The sequence below is a fragment of the Gobio gobio genome (genome assembly GCF_949357685.1).
Source record: "Gobio gobio genome assembly, chromosome: 1".
Lineage (NCBI taxonomy): Eukaryota > Metazoa > Chordata > Actinopteri > Cypriniformes > Gobionidae > Gobio > Gobio gobio.
Genome location: NC_137097.1, coordinates 41,591,273 through 41,612,896, shown reverse-complemented (window position 1 = coordinate 41,612,896; position 21,624 = coordinate 41,591,273). Strand labels below are relative to the sequence as shown.

The following is a 21,624-nucleotide window of genomic DNA, read 5'->3' as shown; positions in this document are numbered from 1 at the left end:
TTGTCATTTTGATGCTGTTTATGTAACAGGATGGTTCTGGTATGCTTACAAGTTTTATAGAAGTTGTCAAGTTTAGCCAGGTGAGAAGTTTGAGTCGCGTCATTCTAGGTTGGTGGTGTGTCTTGAGACAGTCATGTTAAGCGTCTTGTTCACACATAACTGAGACTTTAACACTAAAGTTGACTCACACAGGATGCAGAGTTTAAAACTCTTTTAGACACTTAAAAGATCTGAATATAAAAGAGAATAATTTATAAGCCTTCAAAAATATTCTAAACACTGTTGCATGGACCGATGTACTCCTATAATAGTTGTACAGCACTGAAAGTCCTTTATATTGAATGGTGCAATTGATTTGCATGCAAACAATTAATCAGACATTTTTTTATTATAGCATGCACACAACACCTACTAAAAATAATGATGTCAGTTTATGTTTGTTTTGTATTAAATGTTGATTGTGTGACTGGCCCTTTAAGGAGGAGCATGAGAGTGGAACCACCAAACACTTGCTTAAGATATCTTCTTAGAACATCTTAAAAAGAAAAAGAAACGAAAAGCAGAAGCAGCGAGTTCAAGTGAGGTGACACTTCCCTTTAGTAGGTTTATGTAATGCTTCATACTGGTCCCATAATATCTTCCAGCATCTGTGATCCAATTTGAACCCAGTGTCTGCTGATATCAGCATCTCGCTTGTCACTGGACTGTCAGCACTGTTCAACCATCGACAATGATATCATAGAAAACACTGTATAAGAAGCTATATCCTAGTGGTTTCCATAATTATCTTATTTTTTTATTATCTATTTATTTAATTTTTGTTTTAATACATTTATTTTTTAATACTATGCATACAATCAATCAGAAATAAGTAGGTTTGGGAAACCTGTTTGAAAACAGTCATTGCAAATCTATCCCAGGATTCTACTTGTCTCAACTCACATACCTACGTCAAAGATACATTATAGGATGTGCTGGGACACATCTTAACCCTCTGAAGTCTGAGCTGTTTCGGGGCCCTTTAGAAGTTTTGACATGCTCTGACATTTGTGGTTTTTTAATTTGCTTATAAACACATTAATGGCAAAAGTGTCATTACACTGTATTCAGCACAAACTGGTTTACCATAATATGAGAGCAACATGTATGTACAGTACATGCTTGTATTTTTGAGAGAATATAGTTTATGCGTGGTTTTTGAAAAAACTAAAAAATGTAATACACTGAATTAAGGCCTCAAAACATACAATAGATATGTGTCCATAAGCCTTTTGACTAATGGGCTTCAAACTGATGTGAGAATCATTGTGCCTACTTATTCACATAAAACAATATATTGAGTTACATTTTGTAAGACACTTTTTCTTTACAAAGGCCATATGTGAAGAGGTGTGAATGACCATGCTGTGAATCACACCTGAGAGATCATTTTGAGTTTCGGTTAATTTATGAGACGCCAGCGCTAAAGCTATTGTCTGCTATATTTGCTTCTTATTAAATAAGATATTAAATATATTTAATATATTAAAAACATTGATTAAAATTAAAATACAATTTATACAAACCGAAATTCACTTTAAAGAAAGGCTTTCTACAAAACAACTTAATGAAGTGGTCAAAATCATCCAAAACAGGACAAAGAAATCTTGTCTAAACAGTCTTGCGTCTATGACATTTTATGTTGCAACAGGATTCATATTTAAACTGTCTTTTTGCGTTTAATATTCACAGACACTAACAGAATAAATTTACCTCACAATCAGCGGCTGAATCTGTTGCTCTTTGTAATAAACAGCTTTTCATGAGGTAAATTATTCCAGGATTATTCCACAACACATCTCAAAATGATGTAAAGCACATCCAGGACTGTTGATGTGTTTATTTGAGTTGATGTGGGCATTGACTCTGCTCTCATGGATCGCCTCAGTATTTGAATTTCAAAAGAATGCACGCTCCGTGGGCATGGCGCATTAGCGGATAATGAGACACTCGCGAACGATTGATATGTCTCTCTTTTCAAACAGATTACATAAACAGAGAATATTTGATTTACATTATTTAAAACCTGACATTTCAACGTTTTTTAGACATATGTCTCATGTTTGTGTGATAAGTTTTCACTAAGCTACAGGTAATTTTCTGAAGAGAATCAGAATAGACATCATTGAGAGAGAGGCTGCAGATTGCGCATCATGTTTGTTTTCTTTATTTTGCTAAAAGCACAACATTTTGTTTTAATTGTGACTGTACACAAATAAAAGTAAAAAAACGTAACAGATTATAATGATATAGAAGTTATTTGAGTCTCCAAAAAAAAAGCGGTGTTGATCACACCAGCGCGACAGCCGACTGGAGGGGGTTAAGTGATGTTCCTGAGGTCGTTAGGTGTTCAGGTCTTTCAACATCATACACCCTCACCCAGGTGACCCAGCCATGGTTGATCAGACAGCAGCACTGGCCCACAGAAAGCCTCTTAAGCCACAGCGATCTGGAGGCCCTCTCTGCAGCCTCTATAGCGGACTTAATGGCTATCCACTTCGTAGCCCCAGTAATGCCAACCAGCGTGTAGACCACACAGTGACCGACCATCAAAGCCTCCACACCTAACTTCGATGGGCTCACAGCAAGCCTCCCAGCCCGTCCTTCTGCACTCCTCCACCAGCTCCTGATACTTGGACCGCTTCTGTTCTTTCCCCTCTTCAATACAATCCTCCCAGGGAACCATGAGCTCTATCAAGAGCATCTGTTTTGAAGTGGCTGATGTTAGCACCACATCTGGCCTCAATGCAGTTTCCATGATGTGGTCCGGGAACTTGAGCTGCCTCCCCAGATCGATATGAAGCTCCGAGTCCGAAGCTGAGGTTAACAGCCTAGATGCTGGCTTGGGCTGTGAATGTGGCTGCTCCCCGGACCTGACAAAGGTGATGTTCCTCCGATGGCACGAATGGACTTAAGCACCTGATCATGCCGCCGGTGGTAGCGGACCTCCCCAGATGTGCTCTACGGAACCCCTCCCAGGGCACAGAGGACATGCTGGTGAGTCATTCGCTCATTCCTGTCCCAGATGTGGAGATTTGCCAGGCTAGGAAGGACATCATAGACTGCTCGGACCAAGAACTTGATCCGCTGGTGATCTGTCTGCCAGAGCATCTTCTCCAGCACACCCTCCCACCTCGTCCATGTCCCCTGCAGCCGCATACCCACCAGCCTGCAGGTCCTTTTCTCTTCTGCACCAGCACACACCTCCTCCAGGACTAGCTGGCGTCAGTCCCTACCATGGGTCATAGTGAGGTTGTGGGTTGGCTCCTAACCCTGCCCGACCTGTAGCTACAATGCCCACCAAAGCCCTGTGTATCAGCCGGGACTCGCCAGTCTCTAGTCCTTCCTGTGCTCTCCACTTCCTACCTGTCCGCACCATGATGCCTGCTGATGCCACCCTTGTGTCCTTGGAGTCCCGATAGAGTAGTGCCTCTCTGGTGTGAGAGACCTTGAACTCCTTGTCAAGGCTGCTAAAGGGAGCTGGAGCTTGTTTCTCTTTCCATAGAGTTTATAGAAAGCTATGATGTTTTGTAGTATAAATATTTCAAAAGTTAATTTAAATACCTGGATGATGCACTTTAGTATGTTTGGAATGTTGGACACTTCATGCACTCAACTGTTGCAGCTTTAATTATGTAAAGGGCAAGGGGCTATCAGACTCTGATGTTGAATGACAAAATAACCTTATAAAATTCATACACTACTGGGTCTGCCCCCTAATAGTCGACTAAACGTTAGTCAACAAGAAGAGGCTTAGTCAACCGAATTTTAATTAGTCGCACAAAAAAAAAAACTGTCGGCCATGTGGTAATTATGTTGGGCAGGAAATCCAAATCTTCAGCAAATATTCATCATCCTCAAACATTTAATTTTTTAAAACATGTAAGTTGTAGTCTAATGTTAGCCACTCTACAAGCTAGTACTGCGCTTACTGCATGACATGTTTAACTTAATGTTTATTTCTCTCTATAGACACATCCACTATACTGCGCAGCAAGTTTTAATTGCAGTATATCTGCAGATATTTGTATTGCAGACATTACAGCGTGTAGAATGCACATTAGCGCATTTAAACATGAGTCTAAGATGAAGATATTTTGTGCGCTCTTACTCATGAGTGCATAACTAGCCATGCTCTTCATTGGGTGGGTTACACACACTCTGTTGAGCCAGTGAGCAGGTGATAAGCAGTGTATTTAAATACACGCCGTGTTTCCCATTATATCTGTTAGTAAAAGGTCAGACGCCTGCTATAATCATCAAAGCCATTTGCTTTCCATTTGCTTTCTAAATCCTTTTGATTATACGAAGCAAACTACATACTCTGAAGAGAGAATATAGAAAGTCGTTTGGATAGAAATGCTCTTTCCAAGATAGAAATAAACGGCAATGACAGCAGATGGCAACCTGAGGGGATCTTTACAGCTCTCACCCAATAACTGTCTGGATCTAAATATGGATCCCAAGGGGAAGGAAAAGCCACCAGCAAATGTGCAAATGTATATCAGCTCTTTTAGAATATTCCTGAGCCCTACTTTCACTGTCTTCTCCCTTTCACTTCCTGTGTGTGTCTGCACTTCCTGTCATCTTGAATGCCCTATTTCACTCTTATCTGCCTTGTATCACCCTTGACTGAGTCGACATCTACTTTCAAATGAATGCTTCCCCCATTAAAACCCATTATTACAACCATCAAAAATAAGAACAATTTGACCTTTGATGCATCAGAACCATCGGGCCAGATTGTAAATTTACAGTTTTTCCAATTTCAAAAAAACCTTATTTAATAGCGATATTATAGTTTTGAATTTAATGTTATTTCTATTTTTTTTTTTAGTTTGTCCTTTTTAATGTATTTTAATCAGCTTTCACTCTATTTTGTTTATTTATTTGGATCCCAATTAGCTATGCCCAAGAGCACTGCTAGTCTTCCTGGGGTCCACACAACATTTATTATCACATGCACAAAAACATTAAAAATACTCTCAATAGCAAATCAGGGTCCAAAACAACACACTTAGCATATTTTCGGGCCGTCTGTGCGGGTGAGAATTCTGATTAGCTGTTCATCTTAGTGAATGAGTGCACAAGTCAAAATGGTATTGATAGATTGTTCTAATTTTCTGTCATCTTACATTTTACATCTTACCCGAAAATCTAAATAAGTGTTTAAAAATAAAATCTATTTGTAGCCAATTTATATTATCTCTTTAAATTGTATTATATGAAAAAATGATATTTATATTATATTATTTATTACATTTTATATTAGTTTTTTTTAAAAAAAAAGATAATACAGATGTTTGCAAGTATTTTAAGTTTACATTAATGATTCTAATAACACTATGTTTGTAGTTGATGGATTTAGTCACAGGAGATGTGTTACAGTTGAGTTATTAGCACAGTAAATCGCATATCCAGGATGCAGTTCAGAAAGGAAACCTGAAGATTTGAGCCTGAGTCTTGAAGTGGATGTGGTTACAGGGACTTTCTGCTTAACTTCTGATTACATGACCTAAAACGACATGAAATGTTATTGGATACTGCATAAAGCCTCTACAGACATCTATGAATGCCTTAATTTTCACCTTTTCAGCCGTAGTAATTGTTCATCTGAAGATAAACGGCAAACCTTGCCATGTTTTTGACTGTGTCGTACTATCTGAATGTTGGACCCTCATTTAACTCCTAATTAGCCTTAGTAATTGGTCTGTCCAAGATTTTGATGTCAGATAAAGTATTTGAATCCAATTATACAATGAATCCTTAATATCAAGATGGCGGCTGGGTGACATGGTGTTTAATAGGGTGTTAAAGCTGAAAATGTTCACATAGATGAAGTATTCTGTGTTTTTGCTGGTCAGGGTTAAAGGGCGTGTGTTTGCATGTGCGTGTGTAGCTGCATATTGCTGTGGGCAGTGCATGAACTACTTAGACCCACAGACCAGAATCTCTCAAATTATAAACTACAGGACATTTTTTTTTTCTTGCTTTTTTCCAGCCCACTCTCTTTTTTTATTTCCACATGCTGCCATTGCACTTATCTCTAATAATATATATTTGTTTAGTTTTTTCTGTATTTGTGGATTTGTAATTATCATTAATTGTAGGCAGGGTGCAATGTATAATGAACATCAAAACGAAAGATTGAAGGAGTCTTAAAAGGAGTGCATGTATTGTACTTAGCAGAATTGATTGTGAATTAATATGTTTTTTTATATAATTACTGTAATTTGTGAAAAGGAAATGGATGAAACAAAAAATGAAAATATCTCATGACTTACAGTACCCAATAGGAACTAAAATAATTTTCACTTGTTTCAGACTGAAAATATAATTTGAAATTAAATGTTGCAATCATTTTTTATGTCCTGATACGTAAATCATAGATATTTAAAAGGGTGCACTTTTTTACAAGACAAATATATATATATATATATTTGTCTTGTAAAAAAGTATATATACGGTGGGGAGAACAAGTATTTGATACACGGCCGATTTTTCAGGTTTTCCCACATACAAAGCATGTAGAAATCTTTTGGCCCACTCCTCCATACAGACCTTCTCCAGATCCTTCAGGTTTCGAGGGGCTGTCGCTGGGCAATACGGACTTATAGCTCCCTCCAAAGATTTTCTACTGGGTTCAGGTCTGGAGACTGGCTAGGCCACTCCAGGACCTTGAGATGCTTCTCACGGAGCCACTCCTTAGTTGTATGATTGTATGATTTTTTATTTAAAAATCCTATAATGTGATTTTCTGGATTAGATGTTTTAGATTCCGTCTCTCACAGTTGAAGTGTACCTATGATACAAAACATGTAGAGGTATGTCATTTTTTAAGTAGGAAAACCTGCAAAATCGGCAGTGTATCAAATACTTGCTCTCCCCACTTATATATGTGTATATACAGTGAGGAAAATAAGTATTTGAACACCCTGCTATTTTGCAAGTTCTCCCACTTAGAAATCATGGAAGGGTCTGAAATTGTCATCGTAAATGTCCACTGTGAGAGACATAATCTAACAAAAAAAATCCAGAAATCACAATGTATGATTTTTAACTATTTATTTGTATGATACAGCTGCAAATAAGTATTTGAACACCTGAGAAAATCAATGTTAATATTTGGTACAGTAGCCTTTGTTTGCAATTACAGAGGTCAAACGTTTCCTGTAGTTTTTCACCAGGTTTGCAAACACTGCAGGAGGGATTTTGGCCCACTCCTCCACACAGATCTTCTCTAGATCAGTCAGGTTTCTGGCCTGTCGCTGAGAAACACGGAGTTTGAGCTCCCTCCAAAGATTCTCTATTGGGTTTAGGTCTGGAGACTGGCTAGGCCACGGCAGAACCTTGATATGCTTCTTACAGAGCCACTCCTTGGTTGTCCTGGCTGTGTGCTTCGGGTCATTGTCATGTTGGAAGACCCAGCCTCGACCCATCTTCAATGCTCGAACTGAGGGAAGGAGGTTGTTCCCCAAAATCTTGCAATACATGGCCCCGGTCATCCTCTCCTTAATACAGTCCAGTCGCCCTGTCCCATGTGCATGGATGAAACAAAAAATGAAAATATCTCATGTCTTACAGTACCCAATAGGAACTAAAATAATTTTCACTTGTTTCAGACTGAAAATATCATTTGAAATTAAATGTTGCAATCATTTTTTATGTCCTGATACGTAAATCATAGATATTTAAAAGGGTGCACTTTTTTACAAGACAAGATATATATATATATATATATATATATACAGGGAGTGCAGAATTATTAGGCACGTTGATTTTCTGATCATATTTTTTTTCCAGGCACATTTGACCAATTCCAAACCACAGTAATCCTAATAACTACTATTGATTTAGTATTTAATAATGCATAAGTGATATATAATTGTTCATGAAGACTGGAAATGAAAATCACCTTATATTCAGGTGTGCAGAATTATTAGGCATGTTTTCTTTTACAGATAAATTGAGCCAAAAAAGAGATTTAACTCAGACTGAAAAGTCAAAAAGTATTAAATGCCCATGAGAAGGATGCAATACCAATGCAATACTAGACATTGCAGTTAAGGCGTGACCATTGGACAGTGAAATGCTCGTTGGGTCAGCAGGATCTGACAAAAACAGGTGGTGAAGAAAATATATATATATATGTATATTACATACTCTGTGATTAATTAATCTAAATTAATCGCATACATAATTTTTTGCTGTGAAAGTATTTTAAATATTTAAATTCAAATGAATCAATGAATAATCAGCATTAGTGACATTAAAGTTCAAAAACTCTTTTATTATTATTTTCACTGTTCAAATATTGACCATAACAGTAAACAATATGACCTAATATGCTGAGGAAATAATTTAAAAAGTGCTTCAGAAAGAAGATTTTTTTTTCACTGTACATACAAACAGGGCTTGACATTAACTTTTTTGCTCACCAGCCACTGTGGCTAGTGGTTTTCCAAAGTTACACATTTTTTAACTGGCCACAATTTTGCTGCTTGGAAATTACATTTTATATGATTAAAGTTGAATTTGGCATGCTTAAATGACTTTATTTTGAGTAATTTTACTTAATTTAGAAGATTTAAAACCCTTTCAAACTTTCAATGCAGAGTGACCACCCAAATCAAGACTACATTGTATATCAGCTGGTATGTGCAGGTGGGCAAGGGGCAATATGGCTAATATGAGAAATTGAATTTAGGCTAAATAAAAGAACAAAGAAGCAAATTACAAAAACAATAATACATTTCTTAAAAAAAATATACAGATACAGTAGGTTTATTTAATATGTATACATTTATTTAACACCTGTAGTTGTTTGATTAACATTAATGACAGACAGGTATTCATTTGGGCTGCTGAATGAATGGACGTTGTAACGAGTAGGAATATAGTGTGGCCCCTTTAAGAGTGCGCGCTCCCTGTTGAGAATGCGTATCAATAGTTCAAGTGTGCTGTGTCGTGGAATGTATACGCTACGCAGTTTTTCGCGTGCAAATGATACGCACTTTATGGCGTGTATATGACACGCTCTTGGGTAGGATAGTGGACATTGCAGGACATCGCAGTCGACTTTATTTTATCAGCACTTCCATCAAGCCGTTTTTATATAGGCTTCGTAAATGTTCCAATCAATGATCCTCTTTCATTTTACAGCTCAGGAGGGGATCTCCCTCCTTCATTTTACAGCTCAGGGTCAAAGTCCAATACAGAATGGATCTGTTATTTCTTTTATGTGTTATTTTTCCTCAGATTAATTAATCGAAATGAACGCGTCCACAGCAGCAGAAACCAGAATGAAGAAAAAAAAGTTTTGCTCAAAATGGTATTGTTTCCAAACAAAGGGAAAAAATAAACATATCGGTTGAACGTAAATAAGTTGAAAAATATTGGCATATTGGATATCGGAAAAAATCCTAATAAATATATATATATATAGTCATGCAGCAATAACTTGAAGTAATTATTTTTCTGTATGACTTTATCAGTCTATATGAGGTTTGTGGGCATTTGTTTAAGCGCAGCTCTCTTAAGGTTACATACATTTCTGGTTCTCTCTCTATCTCCACTGGAGACACAGTGTGCTGACAACTGTGGACCAGGAAGAGAAAGCGTTTCAAGGTGTATTAAATATGTGGCAGACGTATACACACACACACACACACATAGTTCTCAGACTGTGAATATGCCGGATTAAACTGTCTAAGATGTGCCTGTTGCGATTATTATTTTTAGATTGTGTGTGTACAAATGTGTATGTGTGCCTGGAGTAAAGAGATGCAATTTAATATGTTCTTCCTGTATCAAGGTCTTCTACAAGCCCTTTTTTCATTTATATAAAAATACAATTTTCACCTGATCCAAAAAAAGCTATGAAAAGTATTTGTACCACTCTAAAGCAGAAACGTAGCCTGCTATCTACACGCCGCAGATAACAAGTTTGCTATTTATGCTTTTTTTAATTTAGCGAAAAAACATTTTCCATTCTCACAGCTCTTTTTTTAAACAGAGAAACTTTATACATGTATATGTCAACTTGTATTTAATTGTCTTTTCACTTTGTATATTTTTTGCCTTCCAGCACTAAAAAGTTCTGCGTCCTTTCATGAGCAGAGACGAAGTTTAGAACGAGCTAGGGTAAGTCTTCCATTTTTATTTTTTAATCATCTTTTCTTCTCAATAAAGCCAAAATAAACAAACCCTCACTTTATTTCTCATACTTTCTTCCTGTATCTCAGACTGAGGACTACCTGAAGAGAAAGATCCGCAGTCGTCCAGAGAGGTCAGAGCTGGTCAGGATGCACATTCTTGAAGGTGATTTTAATAACCCCCCCCCCACACACACACACACACACACACACACTCACACACACAGTTCAAACACAGACACACACCTCACAGAGAATCCAGAGGTTAAGACATACACAGTGGCTTTCAAAAAGTTTTAAACCATATGATTGGATTATATACAGAATATTTAACTGTATGTATTTCCTGTATATAGAGACGTCAGCGGAGCCATCACTTCAGGCCAAGCAGCTTCTGCTGAAACGAGCTCGTCTAGCTGACGACCTGAACGATAAAATCTCCCAGCGGCCTGGTCCAATGGAGCTCATTCACAAAAACATCCTTCCAGTTCACAGCAGTCTCAAACAAGTCATCATAGGTACTAAATTAAAGCCAGAAACACAACAATTATCACACAGTAGAGTAAAAGCTTTATCTAGTTGTTGACCAATATTCTAGCTGAAAACAGTTAGCCATTTAACATGAGTAGTAGTTCCCCCTTGTGTTAGTTCTGTTTAATTAATTTTAATTAATTTATCTTAACTTAATTTAAACTTTTATGTATGTATGTCTCATTTTCCATCATTATATTGAATTTGTATAATATATCTAGGCCTAAAAATAACCTGATCGGTGTGTGTGTGTGTGTGTGTGTGTGTGTGGACTGGTAATCCCTACGTTATGGGGACAAAATGTCCTCACAAAGATGGCAATATCCGAAATCCTCATCCTTGTGGGGACATTTTTTGGTCCCCATGAGGAAAACATCTTATAAATTAGACTAAGTGATGTTTTTTGAAAATGTAAAATGCAGAAAGTCTCCTGTGATGGGTAGGTTTAGGGGCAGGGGCAGTGTAGGGGATAGAAAATACGGTATGTACAGTATAAAAACCATTACGCCTATGGAAAGTCCCCATAAAACATGAAAACCCAACATGCGTGTGTGTGTGTGTGTGTGTGTGTATACATTTTTATATATATATATATATATATATATATGGCAGTCGTGGCCTAATGGTTAGAGACTCGGACTTGTAACCCGAAAGGTTGTGGGTTCGAGTCTCAGGTCCGGCAGCAATTGTCGGTGGGGGGAGTGAATAACCAGCGCTCTCCTCCACCCTCAATACCACGACTGAGGTGAGACCCTTGAGCAAGGCACTGAACCCCTAACTGCTCCCCGGGCGCCGCAGCAATATGGCTGCCCACTGCTCTGGGTGTGTGTTCACGGTGTGTGTGTGTTCACTACTGTGTGTGGATGGGTTAAATGGGTTAAATGCAGAGCACAAATTCAAAGTATGGGTCACCATACTTGGCCACACGTCACTTCACTTTCACTTATGTATATATAAATATGTATATATATATATTATTAGTGGTGGGCCGTTATCGGCGTTAAACGTGCTGCGTTAACGTGAGACTCTTATCGGGCGATTAAAAAAAATATCACCTTTAATCTATTCTCAAAGTTGGGTTGGGAGCTGGGTCTATACTACGCAAGCTATGATGACTTTCACCTTGATATTTTAGCGCGGATGTATACCTAGCCGAATTGCACTGTAGGGGGCGAGAGAACGAGTCTTCGAACCTGTGTGTATGCCTACTAGTGTTGTCAAAAATATTGATATTTCGATATGTATCGATACTGAAATATCTGAAAAGATACGATACTCATTTTCTACAGTATCGATATATCAGCTGCACTCTCCTCTCCGAGCGACAGCGAGTTGACACGCAACCGCCTCCTCTCATTCAGTCCGGTTAACCCTCTGAACATGGCGAACAGGTGTTCTGCTGGGTTTTTCCTCACGACTGCGTGTTAGTATTGGTGTGACCGGTCTGAATTTCGCGCGGGGTTGCACATAACGTTAATTCTACTAATTCCCGCAGATTTCACGCTCGCATCTGAAGCGCACACACACATAGCCGCCTCTGACATACAAGTGCAAAAATGAGCTCCTTTTTCCGTCTTATTAATGGTCAAATTCACTCAAAAATGTCTCAATGCCCGTCTTGGTGAGTTTTAACGTAAACACAGTTGTAACCAGCTCACAGGAACAGTGTTTTGGGATCCATGCGTGCGTCAGGTCTTAAAGGGACAGAAGTTATTTATTATTCAAACTACAAAAAGACAAACGATCACTTACGAGCACACATATTCTGAATGCCTTCGGCAGAATTCAAATCACCCATTTTAATTTAGATTAATTCCAAGATTACAGTGAGATTAATCTAGATTAAAAAAATTAATCTATGCCCATCACATATATATATGTATATATGTATGTATGTATATGTGAAAGTGAAGTGAAGTGACATGTGGCATATGTAATATATATATATATATATATATATATATATATATATATATATATATATATATATATATATATATAAGTAGAGCAGTTTATATAGTAATTGCTCATGCAATTACATATATATATATATATATATATATATATATATATATATATATATATATATATATATATATATATATATATATATATAATATGTAATTGCATGAGCAATTACTATATAAACTGCTCTTCTGCTTTCAAAATGTTTTTTGCCAGTTTAGATAACTACAAATAATATTAATTATGAATAAGTATAAACTGAATAAATAATATTAAACAAAAACAACTGTGTAAGAAATTGGTTGTTTATTATTTTCAGTTTTGTTGATTAGTTGTTGCAGTTATAGATATATTGCCATTATATTATCCCAAAAAATCGGCATAAAAAAACAAATTGGCTCAGCACCAGTTGATTACAAATTTAATGAAACTCTAAGATACCAGTTACAACTTATTGAACTTTCAGACTCTCTTTCATACTCTGCATACTTAATCCATCCAAATCTTTATCTGTCTATATCTGTGCCCTTTTCAATCCTCCCATCTGTCTCTTTATTCATTTATTCATTTGTTTTTGTGAGTGACCGAAGCTGTAAGTTAATTCTCCCATCGACACTAACATTCGTATTTATATTCCTCTCACTCAACATTTCTTCTGGATCATTCCCTTTTTTCCTCAATCTACAGCATATCCATTCACAGCCACTCCACTTCTCATTCTAGCACCGTTATTTGGTGGTATATGCGCATTCATCTTCATATTTATATCCCGCCACGTTCCTGCAGCGGTGCAGAGGGCGATAATTTAATGCGGAGTTATGGTAATGAGATTGGTGTGCGTCAAACACCAAGTTAAATTAATTAGAGGGGAATTTACATTCCTGTTCATACAGTATATGCCACTCTGTGGTGGCAAGAGTCGATTAACCGTGAAGTTTATGCAGCGTCACACAATGCAGCACAGAGAAGGAACGCTAAAATGACATTTGCACAGAATGACTTAAACTATTTTAATCCTTAAATAACCTAATTAGAGAGTTAATGATTATCGGCATAATGCCACATTCTCAGAGCACACTCAAATTAAATATATATATATATCATGCAGTGGAGTTTAAAGATTTTTTTATTCACTCTAGGGCAATATTAGTGTAAGTGAAACAGGGAAATAGTGCGCTTAAGATCAGAGGTTTCTTTCATGTTTTATCAAATGTATTTTTTTCTTATTTAAGATCGCTGAGTATTTCTATTGCTAAAACTATTTATTTATTTATTTAACCATTTATTTATGTATTGGCAATATGATAAATCCCATATGTTTGAGCTATGGGCATACATAATATCTTTTTTCTTTACTAAGCAATCAGACATTACACCTAAAATACAGTTGTGGTAAAAAAAAACCTCTTTAAAAGAACTCTTTAAAATGCAAAAAAAAAACATAGAGTAAAAACATGTTTTTTTGAGCCTGGAATCAACCTCCTGGGTCACCCTAGCACCCACCACTGATGTTTTCTTTAGACAATGTAAAAATGCTGTATGTTCTACACTGACCGTCCTTTTTTCGCTTTCTCTCTCACCTTCAGAGACAGAGTTTCCAAAAGTAGAAGCAGAGAACTCTTCGTTTGATGAGGAAAGCAGTGATGCATTCTCACCAGAGCAGACACTCTGTCAGGACTCTCCCCCTGGCCACGCCCATTTACCTTCTCCGCCTGAGATACCAGCCAATGAAGCAACACCAAAACAGGTGCCATATCATAATTTTCATACATAAAATTATGCCTCAAAAAGTAATGGAAGTGTAGTTTGGGCTTAACATGCAAACAGTCAGTGTTGTTACTGTTAACTAAAACAAAAAAAGAGAACTTAAATCCGCGCTGGCACACTGTTTGAGAACTGCTTCAAAGACAGGTTTGCTGCGATAGCCGGTGTTGACGGTGTTCAGCCGCAACACTGGTTACATCACTTGCCCACCGCGGCACCGCCCACCACTGTTGGTTCGATTTTTTTTTAATAGTAATAAAATGAACGTGTCTGCTTAATAAAGCATGAGCCAAACGAGAGTCACAGCACAGACCAGCAGCAGGAGTCAGATTTTATTCATCACGAGAGTGAGGAGCTAAATGACAAGAAAATGGCGAAAGAGTTGGTTTCAAAGCGAAACGTAAAAGCTCCTATTTTAGCGAGTTTGTCATTGTACTGTTTTGTTATGTTTTTCATTAAGAAAAATAGGCTAATGAACCCACCATTCAAGCAATCCGCCTCAGAATTGGCACTAATTTGAAAGTGAAAGTAAACTGCGCATGGCATCACAGGCATTCATAGCGGTGTGTGTCCACTGGCACATAGCGAGCAGAGCAGAGCGAGAGTTTTCAGTTTATTCTTATGGAAGCTCAACTTCCATAGAAATTCATTTAAAATACTCGCTCTGCTTCGCACCGTTACAAATGCCTGTGCAGACGTGCGCATTTTACGTTCGCTTTCAAATGAGCTGTTTAAAAGCCCCTACCGGTGATACCGGTAAGGTTTAAAAGCACTTGAATGAATGATTGGCTGATCATAGGATAGGTCAAGGATAGGTACATGCAAACCATCCTCAGCCGTCCACTCTCTGTTACTTCAGGGAGCTGGCGAGTGGAATCCAGATAACGGGATCATGCACTGTAACACTAGCCAAAGTGTTGGGGGGGGGGGAACGAATGCTACATTAATTGCGTTAAATATTTGTAATGTATTGTAAAGAAAATATGAATTAGAGCACTTGTGTTATTTTTGACTGTCCTAAAATATATATTAAAGAAAAATAAAATTATAAATATGAGATCAGAACTTAAACGAACATCAGAAACGTTGACTTAAATAAAAGAAGTTTTGAGTTAAAGTACTAAAATACTAAAACTGAAATAAAGCTAAATAGAAACATTTTAAAATAACAATGACAAAAGCACAAAACTAAATTATCAAACGTAAACTAAAATTAAAATAAAATGAAGGATAATTCAAAGTATTAATATACTCTATAATAGAATATAAATAATACTAAACACTGCAAACGATATGTGATAAAGGGATTTGTGGTATGTAAAAGTATGGCATGTATTACAAATGGCATCCATACTTTTAGCGCATTGTATGTGAATTGAGTGTCTTAAACACATACAGGAAGTCTCAATTTGTTTTCCATGACACCTGCGCTAATCTTGGTAGTTTCAGTAAATCCTCTCTGGTTTATAAAGTAATAATCTATCATCATCAGAATATCACACACACACACACACACACACACACACTTTGAAGTCTTTGTGTAGCTCCTCATGCTCAGTCAGCTAGAGCTCTGAATTATTTGCAAATTGCAACACTCACCATCTTCCTTCAGCTCATTAAACATTCACACAGACACTTTCACACACACTTGTTTTAACAAGCATGCGTGTAATTGCACTTGATCATCATTGCACTAATGTTTTGGTCCTGTAGTCACATTTACACACACATGCCCGCCCTCTCTGAATAAAGTCACGCAGTCATAATGAAGTTCCTTAAGTTCATGTGCTCCTCTTGTTTCTTTTAGGTCCCACCCCCTCCTCCTCCACCTCCACTGCCAAACGCAGCTAGCCCCGCCCCTCAGCAGAAACTAGCCAATGGAACAACAGGCCACAAGCAAGCTGCTGCACTACAAAAGGTGACGGTTCCTCATTTAACCCAGGACAGCTGTAATTACGATTTAAAGTCATGCACACGTGTCCTATCATGCATAGTGCCATAATGCCACAAGATAAATCCTCTTCCATGCTACTCTTAGTTTTTGCCCTTTATTTTTTGACATATTGAAAATATGTTGGACACTATTAAGTAGCATTTAACTATATTTTATTTAAATTGATAAACTGGAAACGTCATTATCATCAAAATGTCATTGGTCAAAAGGTGATATTCCCTTACTAGTTTATTGTCCCTTTGACTTGTGGTTTGTCTGAATAACTAACATGTTAATGCTTAATCGTAATCTCTTTCTGTCTTCTTTAGGGTGGTAAAGGGAGTAGTGAGCGCCCTACTCAGCGATCCAAGAAGGTGAGAGACAATAAACCAAAAGTAAAGAAGCTGAAATATCACCAGTATGTTCCTCCGGACCAGAAAGCTGAGCGTGAGCCTCCTCCTCTGCTCGACTCCTCCTACGCCAAACTCCTCTATCAACAGCAGCTCTTCCTCCAGCTACAAATCATAAACCAACAGCAGCAAAACTACAACTACCACACCATCTTACCTGCTCCACCCAAGTAAGATACACCACACACTTGTATATTGACTATATATTGAATTCTGCACATTTTTTAAATTTTTTTTTATAAAATCTTAAGATTTGTAGGAGAAAAAAATCGTATTTAAAAAAAAGAATATATATATATATTTTTAATGAATTTTTTTTGAATATATACATATATCAATCTTAAGATTTTTTTTTTCAAATGTTTTTTGAAATAACTCTCTTGTGCTCACAAAGGCTGCCTTTATTTGAGCAAAATAAGTAAAAACAGTAATATTGTGGAATATTATTATCATTTCAATTTCATATAAAATTTATAATTGTATTCCTTTTCTTGGTAACACTACATTTTCAGCAGCCATTCCTCATGTATTCTGTGTCACATGATCTTTCAGAAATCATTCTAATATTACATTTTTTTCCTCAAGATTCTTTGATAAATAGGAAGTTCAAAAGCTCAACATTTATTTGAAATTTAAATATTTTGAGAAATATTTCATTAGAAATGTTTTTACTATCACTTTTGATCAATTTCATGCATCCTTGCTGTGTAAAAGTAAAAAAAAAAACTTAATGACCCAAACTTTTGAATAGTGTATACATTTTTGTTATTATATTGTTTTTTGCACTTTATGTAGGCCTCCTGCTGATCAGCAGCATGCCAGTGGCCCATCATCATCCAGGAATGACACGCAACCTCAATCAACATCTACTAATCTAACTGGTCAAAATCAGCAGACCACTGCAAATGGAGGAGGGATTAAAATAGGGCCTCTTCCTCCCAACCTGGAAGAGCTAAAGGTTAATCACGTGCTATGCTTATCATTCTTAATAACAGTATTCATCACTGACTGCCTATTCAATATTACATTGAATCCAAATGAACTCATGTCACATCCTGTCGTTCTCTTTGTTTCCTGCAGGTGGCAGAGCTGAAGCTGGAGTTAAAACTGCGGGGCTTAACTGTCTCGGGCACCAAAAATGACCTTATCGAACGGCTGAAGAATTTTCAGGAGCAGCACGGTGGCACCAGTGCACCAACATCTTCTAAAACCAACACACACACAACACCTGCCCCTGTAGCGGGAGGAGACTCTTCCTTCATCCAGTTAACAGACAGGAGCATGGTGGTTGCTTCCTTCCCATTCGTTGCCACTGCTGAAAGGGGTGGAGCTCAGGTGACAGCATCGCAGATAATGCAGTTTGGCAGCACTAGCTCCTCCCCTCCGGTTTCCCCCGCTCACTCAGAGCGCTCATCCACTGGCCTGAGCCCAGATGAAGCGAGCTGTAATGGGGATGCTTTTGGGGAAATGGTAAATATTTTCTTCTATGCTTTCTTACCACTAGCCTTCACTTGTGGATTAGCGATAGTGAAACGTTACTAAGCGTGTACAAAGTGGCATTTGCAGATAACCTTACACTGTGTCTGCAATGGAAGCGACCAATGAAGCATTGCACCAAAATAGCTAGAGGCTGTCGAGTGTCAAAGATCCGAATGTTTACTCACCACAAACCATTCAGATGTGAGCTTGAGGCTAGACTTCCACAACAGTTAAATGGGCTGGAATTGATATGCAAAACCCAATGCATTTCTTTGTATCACTGTGTATCAAGCGCAGAGGAAGCATCCAGAGCTGAATTTTAGATATAGTAATAGGCATTTTGTTTCCGACACACGCTGTAAGTGGTAGACCAATCACAATAGACTGGGCCATCTGACCAATCAGAGCAGAGTAGACCAATCACAATTTATAATTATTTAATAGTAAAGTTTTGGGGGTTTTTTTGGAGTAGCTGTGCTGCAAGTCAGAAATCACACCATCAAAATCGTTCACCAATTAATTGCACATTGTAATGTCAGCCGTTTCCAGTGTTGACTTTTCTGTTGATTAAACTTGTGTCTCAGTAGACAACGTATTCCCCAAGAATGGAATTATTACATTTATACAATTATATACTGTAAGTTTGTGAGTATTTGGAATTGTTTTAATCTGTAATATTAAGAACAAGAGCTCATAATATTCATGTATGTTCCTTTTAGGTAACCTCTCCTCTTACCCAGCTGTCCTTGCAGCCTTCTTCCCCTTTCCCCACAGCGATCTGCATTAAAGAGGAGCCCGGCATCCGGACGTCTCCTTCCTCCTGCTGCCTGGTGTCCCAGTCTGCTGCGCCCCCTATAGACAAGGACCAGATGCTGCAGGAGAAAGACCTGCGCATTCAGGAACTCACACGTATGCTGCTGCAGAAGCAGCAGCTGGTCGAGTCGCTGCGCTCGCAGCTGGAGGGCAACGGGGTGGGCGCGTCAATCCGAGTCAAAGAGGAACTTCCTCATGTCACTATGGAGGCGGTCAGGGCGACCATAAAGGAAGAGGTCATAGAGGTAATGGAGGAGAGTGAGATGGTAACAGAACCACAGGTGTTCCCGCAGGCAGAGCAGTCGCAGCTGCAGCAGCAGCAAAGGATGCTGGCGGCAGCAGAGCTGGAGCAAGACTGGCAGCAACAACAGCTCGTAATGCAACAGAATCAGCGTAACCTGCAGCAGCAAGCACATCAGAGGAAGAGGAAAACACAAAAACAACAGCACAACCAACAAAAACAAGTCAGTACAATGTTTCTACGCTGACACCCTAGCACTACATTGCGGCCCCCTGGGGTTACGTTTGTGGCACAGCAGTAGTCAGATGCTTAACTTTTATTGTAATGGAAAATCGTGGAGCATCTCATGTTTTTTTACTATCCTTCTGTCTTCTCCATTTTTCCAGCAGTTGCCTCAAGCACTTACCAACCAGCAGTCAAGTCCTGTTTCTTCATTCCCCATGGACGGACTTAACTCAAACTCCACCCCCACGATAGTGACCGACAGTAATGGCAACCAGTTCCTGCTAACGCTGTCAAATCAAAACACAGACGCACCAGCCAGAGGCCGCCGCCCCCAGGGCAAAGTAACCAATCAGATCAAACTACAGGTAATACTCATGGTGTGGAGCATCCATGCTTAAAGTCAAAGTCTATACATTTATTATGTAATCACTGACGTTTATGTCATTTTCAGAGGCGACAGTCTACATCCACAACATTACCCAACCAATCAGTGACTGAATTGCCTAACAATGACAACCAGCCCATACAAACTGTCATTTTGAAACAGCCAATCAAAAAGGTTTGTTATTCATTGTGCTATTTGGAATTAAGTACTATTAACACATTATACGCTTTTTTTCAAATTGTATGTGAAACAGAATTGTATTTTTGAATACAAAATCCATACATGATCACATGATTTTGTGTTAACTAAAAAAGTTAACTTTTATGTCAGTCTGATCAATGAAATGAGAAAAAGATAAGTCACAGATGATATTACTTCTAGTTCAATCGCCACATGCATTGTGCTCTATATACTGCATGTTTTGACAGTATACTTGTTACATACTCCTAATATCGTACTATACAAGTATTGTACACTATTCAGAATTTAGCGTTCCTTCTTTAAGCTGCCAGTGTAATTGAGAATCTATTATAGCTAATAGGGAAGGACTTTTGCTGAAAATTACCATCTTTCCTTCATATAAATGAATGATATGTATAAAGCAGCATCACTTATTCTTGACAAGTCATTGAACACAATTATGAGGCTTTTAAACTCGCTTATTAAAATGTTAATGATTAATCACTGTCAGTGGTGTTCAAATGAGGGCTGGAGGCATGGGATATTAGCTAATTAACATTGGGACTAATTGAGATGCATGTTTTACTTTGACAGGCACTAAAGCCAGACCTAAACGTGACGACCAATTACAGATCATCAAGCTCTACATCCATCTCAGTACCAGCCAATCTCCAACCGTTCTTCTCTCCAGTGTATTCCATGAGCGACACAGAGCCCGTCCCCTCATCTCCCAACAACAACAACAACAATGTAAGTGTTTTGTTTGTGTACGTAGTACGTACTAAAAGATCCGTTCCAAAACTATGTTTGATGCCCATCTATAGATGCCATTTACATTATGGTGCCTTCTAATATATGTTGTTTTAGCTAAATTCAAATGTAGTATGTGAAACCTTTGGGTTTCAAATATCTACTGTTCAAAAGTTTGACAGTTAAAATGTGATTCCCTAGTCTTCACAGGAAGCTAACTGCAGTCATCAGCTAACCTGGTTCAATATTTTTTGAGTTTGCTCTTCACAAGAAGTATTGGCTCATGTAAAGCATGCCTCAAGCCAAAGAGAGCTCAGAACACCTAAGATTAAGAATTGTTGACTGTGTAAAGCTGGAAAGAGTTACAAAAAAAGCTTTTGGAGCAGAGCTTATGTTTGTGTCTGTACTCTATGTAAAGACTGTCTTGGGGCCAGCAAGACTCTTTTCTACAGCTAAGTAACAAAATCTGTGTCATACGAGGCAGGAATTCTAATAGGAATTTCAGTCGAACTTCAGTTGTGTCTAGACTGCTATATGGCACAGATTCTGTTAGTGGAGTACAGATTTATAGGTCTATGATATAAATAGTGCTCGGCTTGTTTGTTGCAACATCTTTAGACTTTTATTGCTGCATGCATGGTAACTAATTTGATAGTTTGGCATGGCATCATAAACCTCACCAACTCTACTTAAAGGCACGATATGTACGATTTTTGTACTAAAATATCCAAAAACTACTTGCTCAGTGTGATATA

The 21,624-nt window shown here is 37.9% G+C and overlaps 1 protein-coding gene across 5 annotated transcripts in view; it reads left to right on the top strand.

The window, feature by feature from the left end:
- Positions 1 to 21,624, top strand: part of mrtfaa (myocardin related transcription factor Aa) — a 50,719-nt gene that overhangs the window by 26,477 nt on the left and 2,618 nt on the right. For 4 of the 5 annotated variants that reach the window (XM_079829889.1, XM_079829886.1, XM_079829887.1 and 1 more), the window contains 12 exons: positions 10,127 to 10,182; positions 10,284 to 10,359; positions 10,550 to 10,711; positions 14,276 to 14,436; positions 16,261 to 16,371; positions 16,716 to 16,966; positions 17,592 to 17,754; positions 17,877 to 18,266; positions 18,995 to 19,552; positions 19,716 to 19,919; positions 20,006 to 20,113; positions 20,714 to 20,869. In XM_079829889.1, coding sequence (XP_079686015.1) covers positions 10,127 to 10,182; positions 10,284 to 10,359; positions 10,550 to 10,711; positions 14,276 to 14,436; positions 16,261 to 16,371; positions 16,716 to 16,966; positions 17,592 to 17,754; positions 17,877 to 18,266; positions 18,995 to 19,552; positions 19,716 to 19,919; positions 20,006 to 20,113; positions 20,714 to 20,869 — 2,396 coding nt within the window. The remainder of the gene's footprint in view (positions 1 to 10,126; positions 10,183 to 10,283; positions 10,360 to 10,549; positions 10,712 to 14,275; positions 14,437 to 16,260; positions 16,372 to 16,715; positions 16,967 to 17,591; positions 17,755 to 17,876; positions 18,267 to 18,994; positions 19,553 to 19,715; positions 19,920 to 20,005; positions 20,114 to 20,713; positions 20,870 to 21,624) is intronic. The other variant, XM_079829888.1, reaches the window with a different exon arrangement.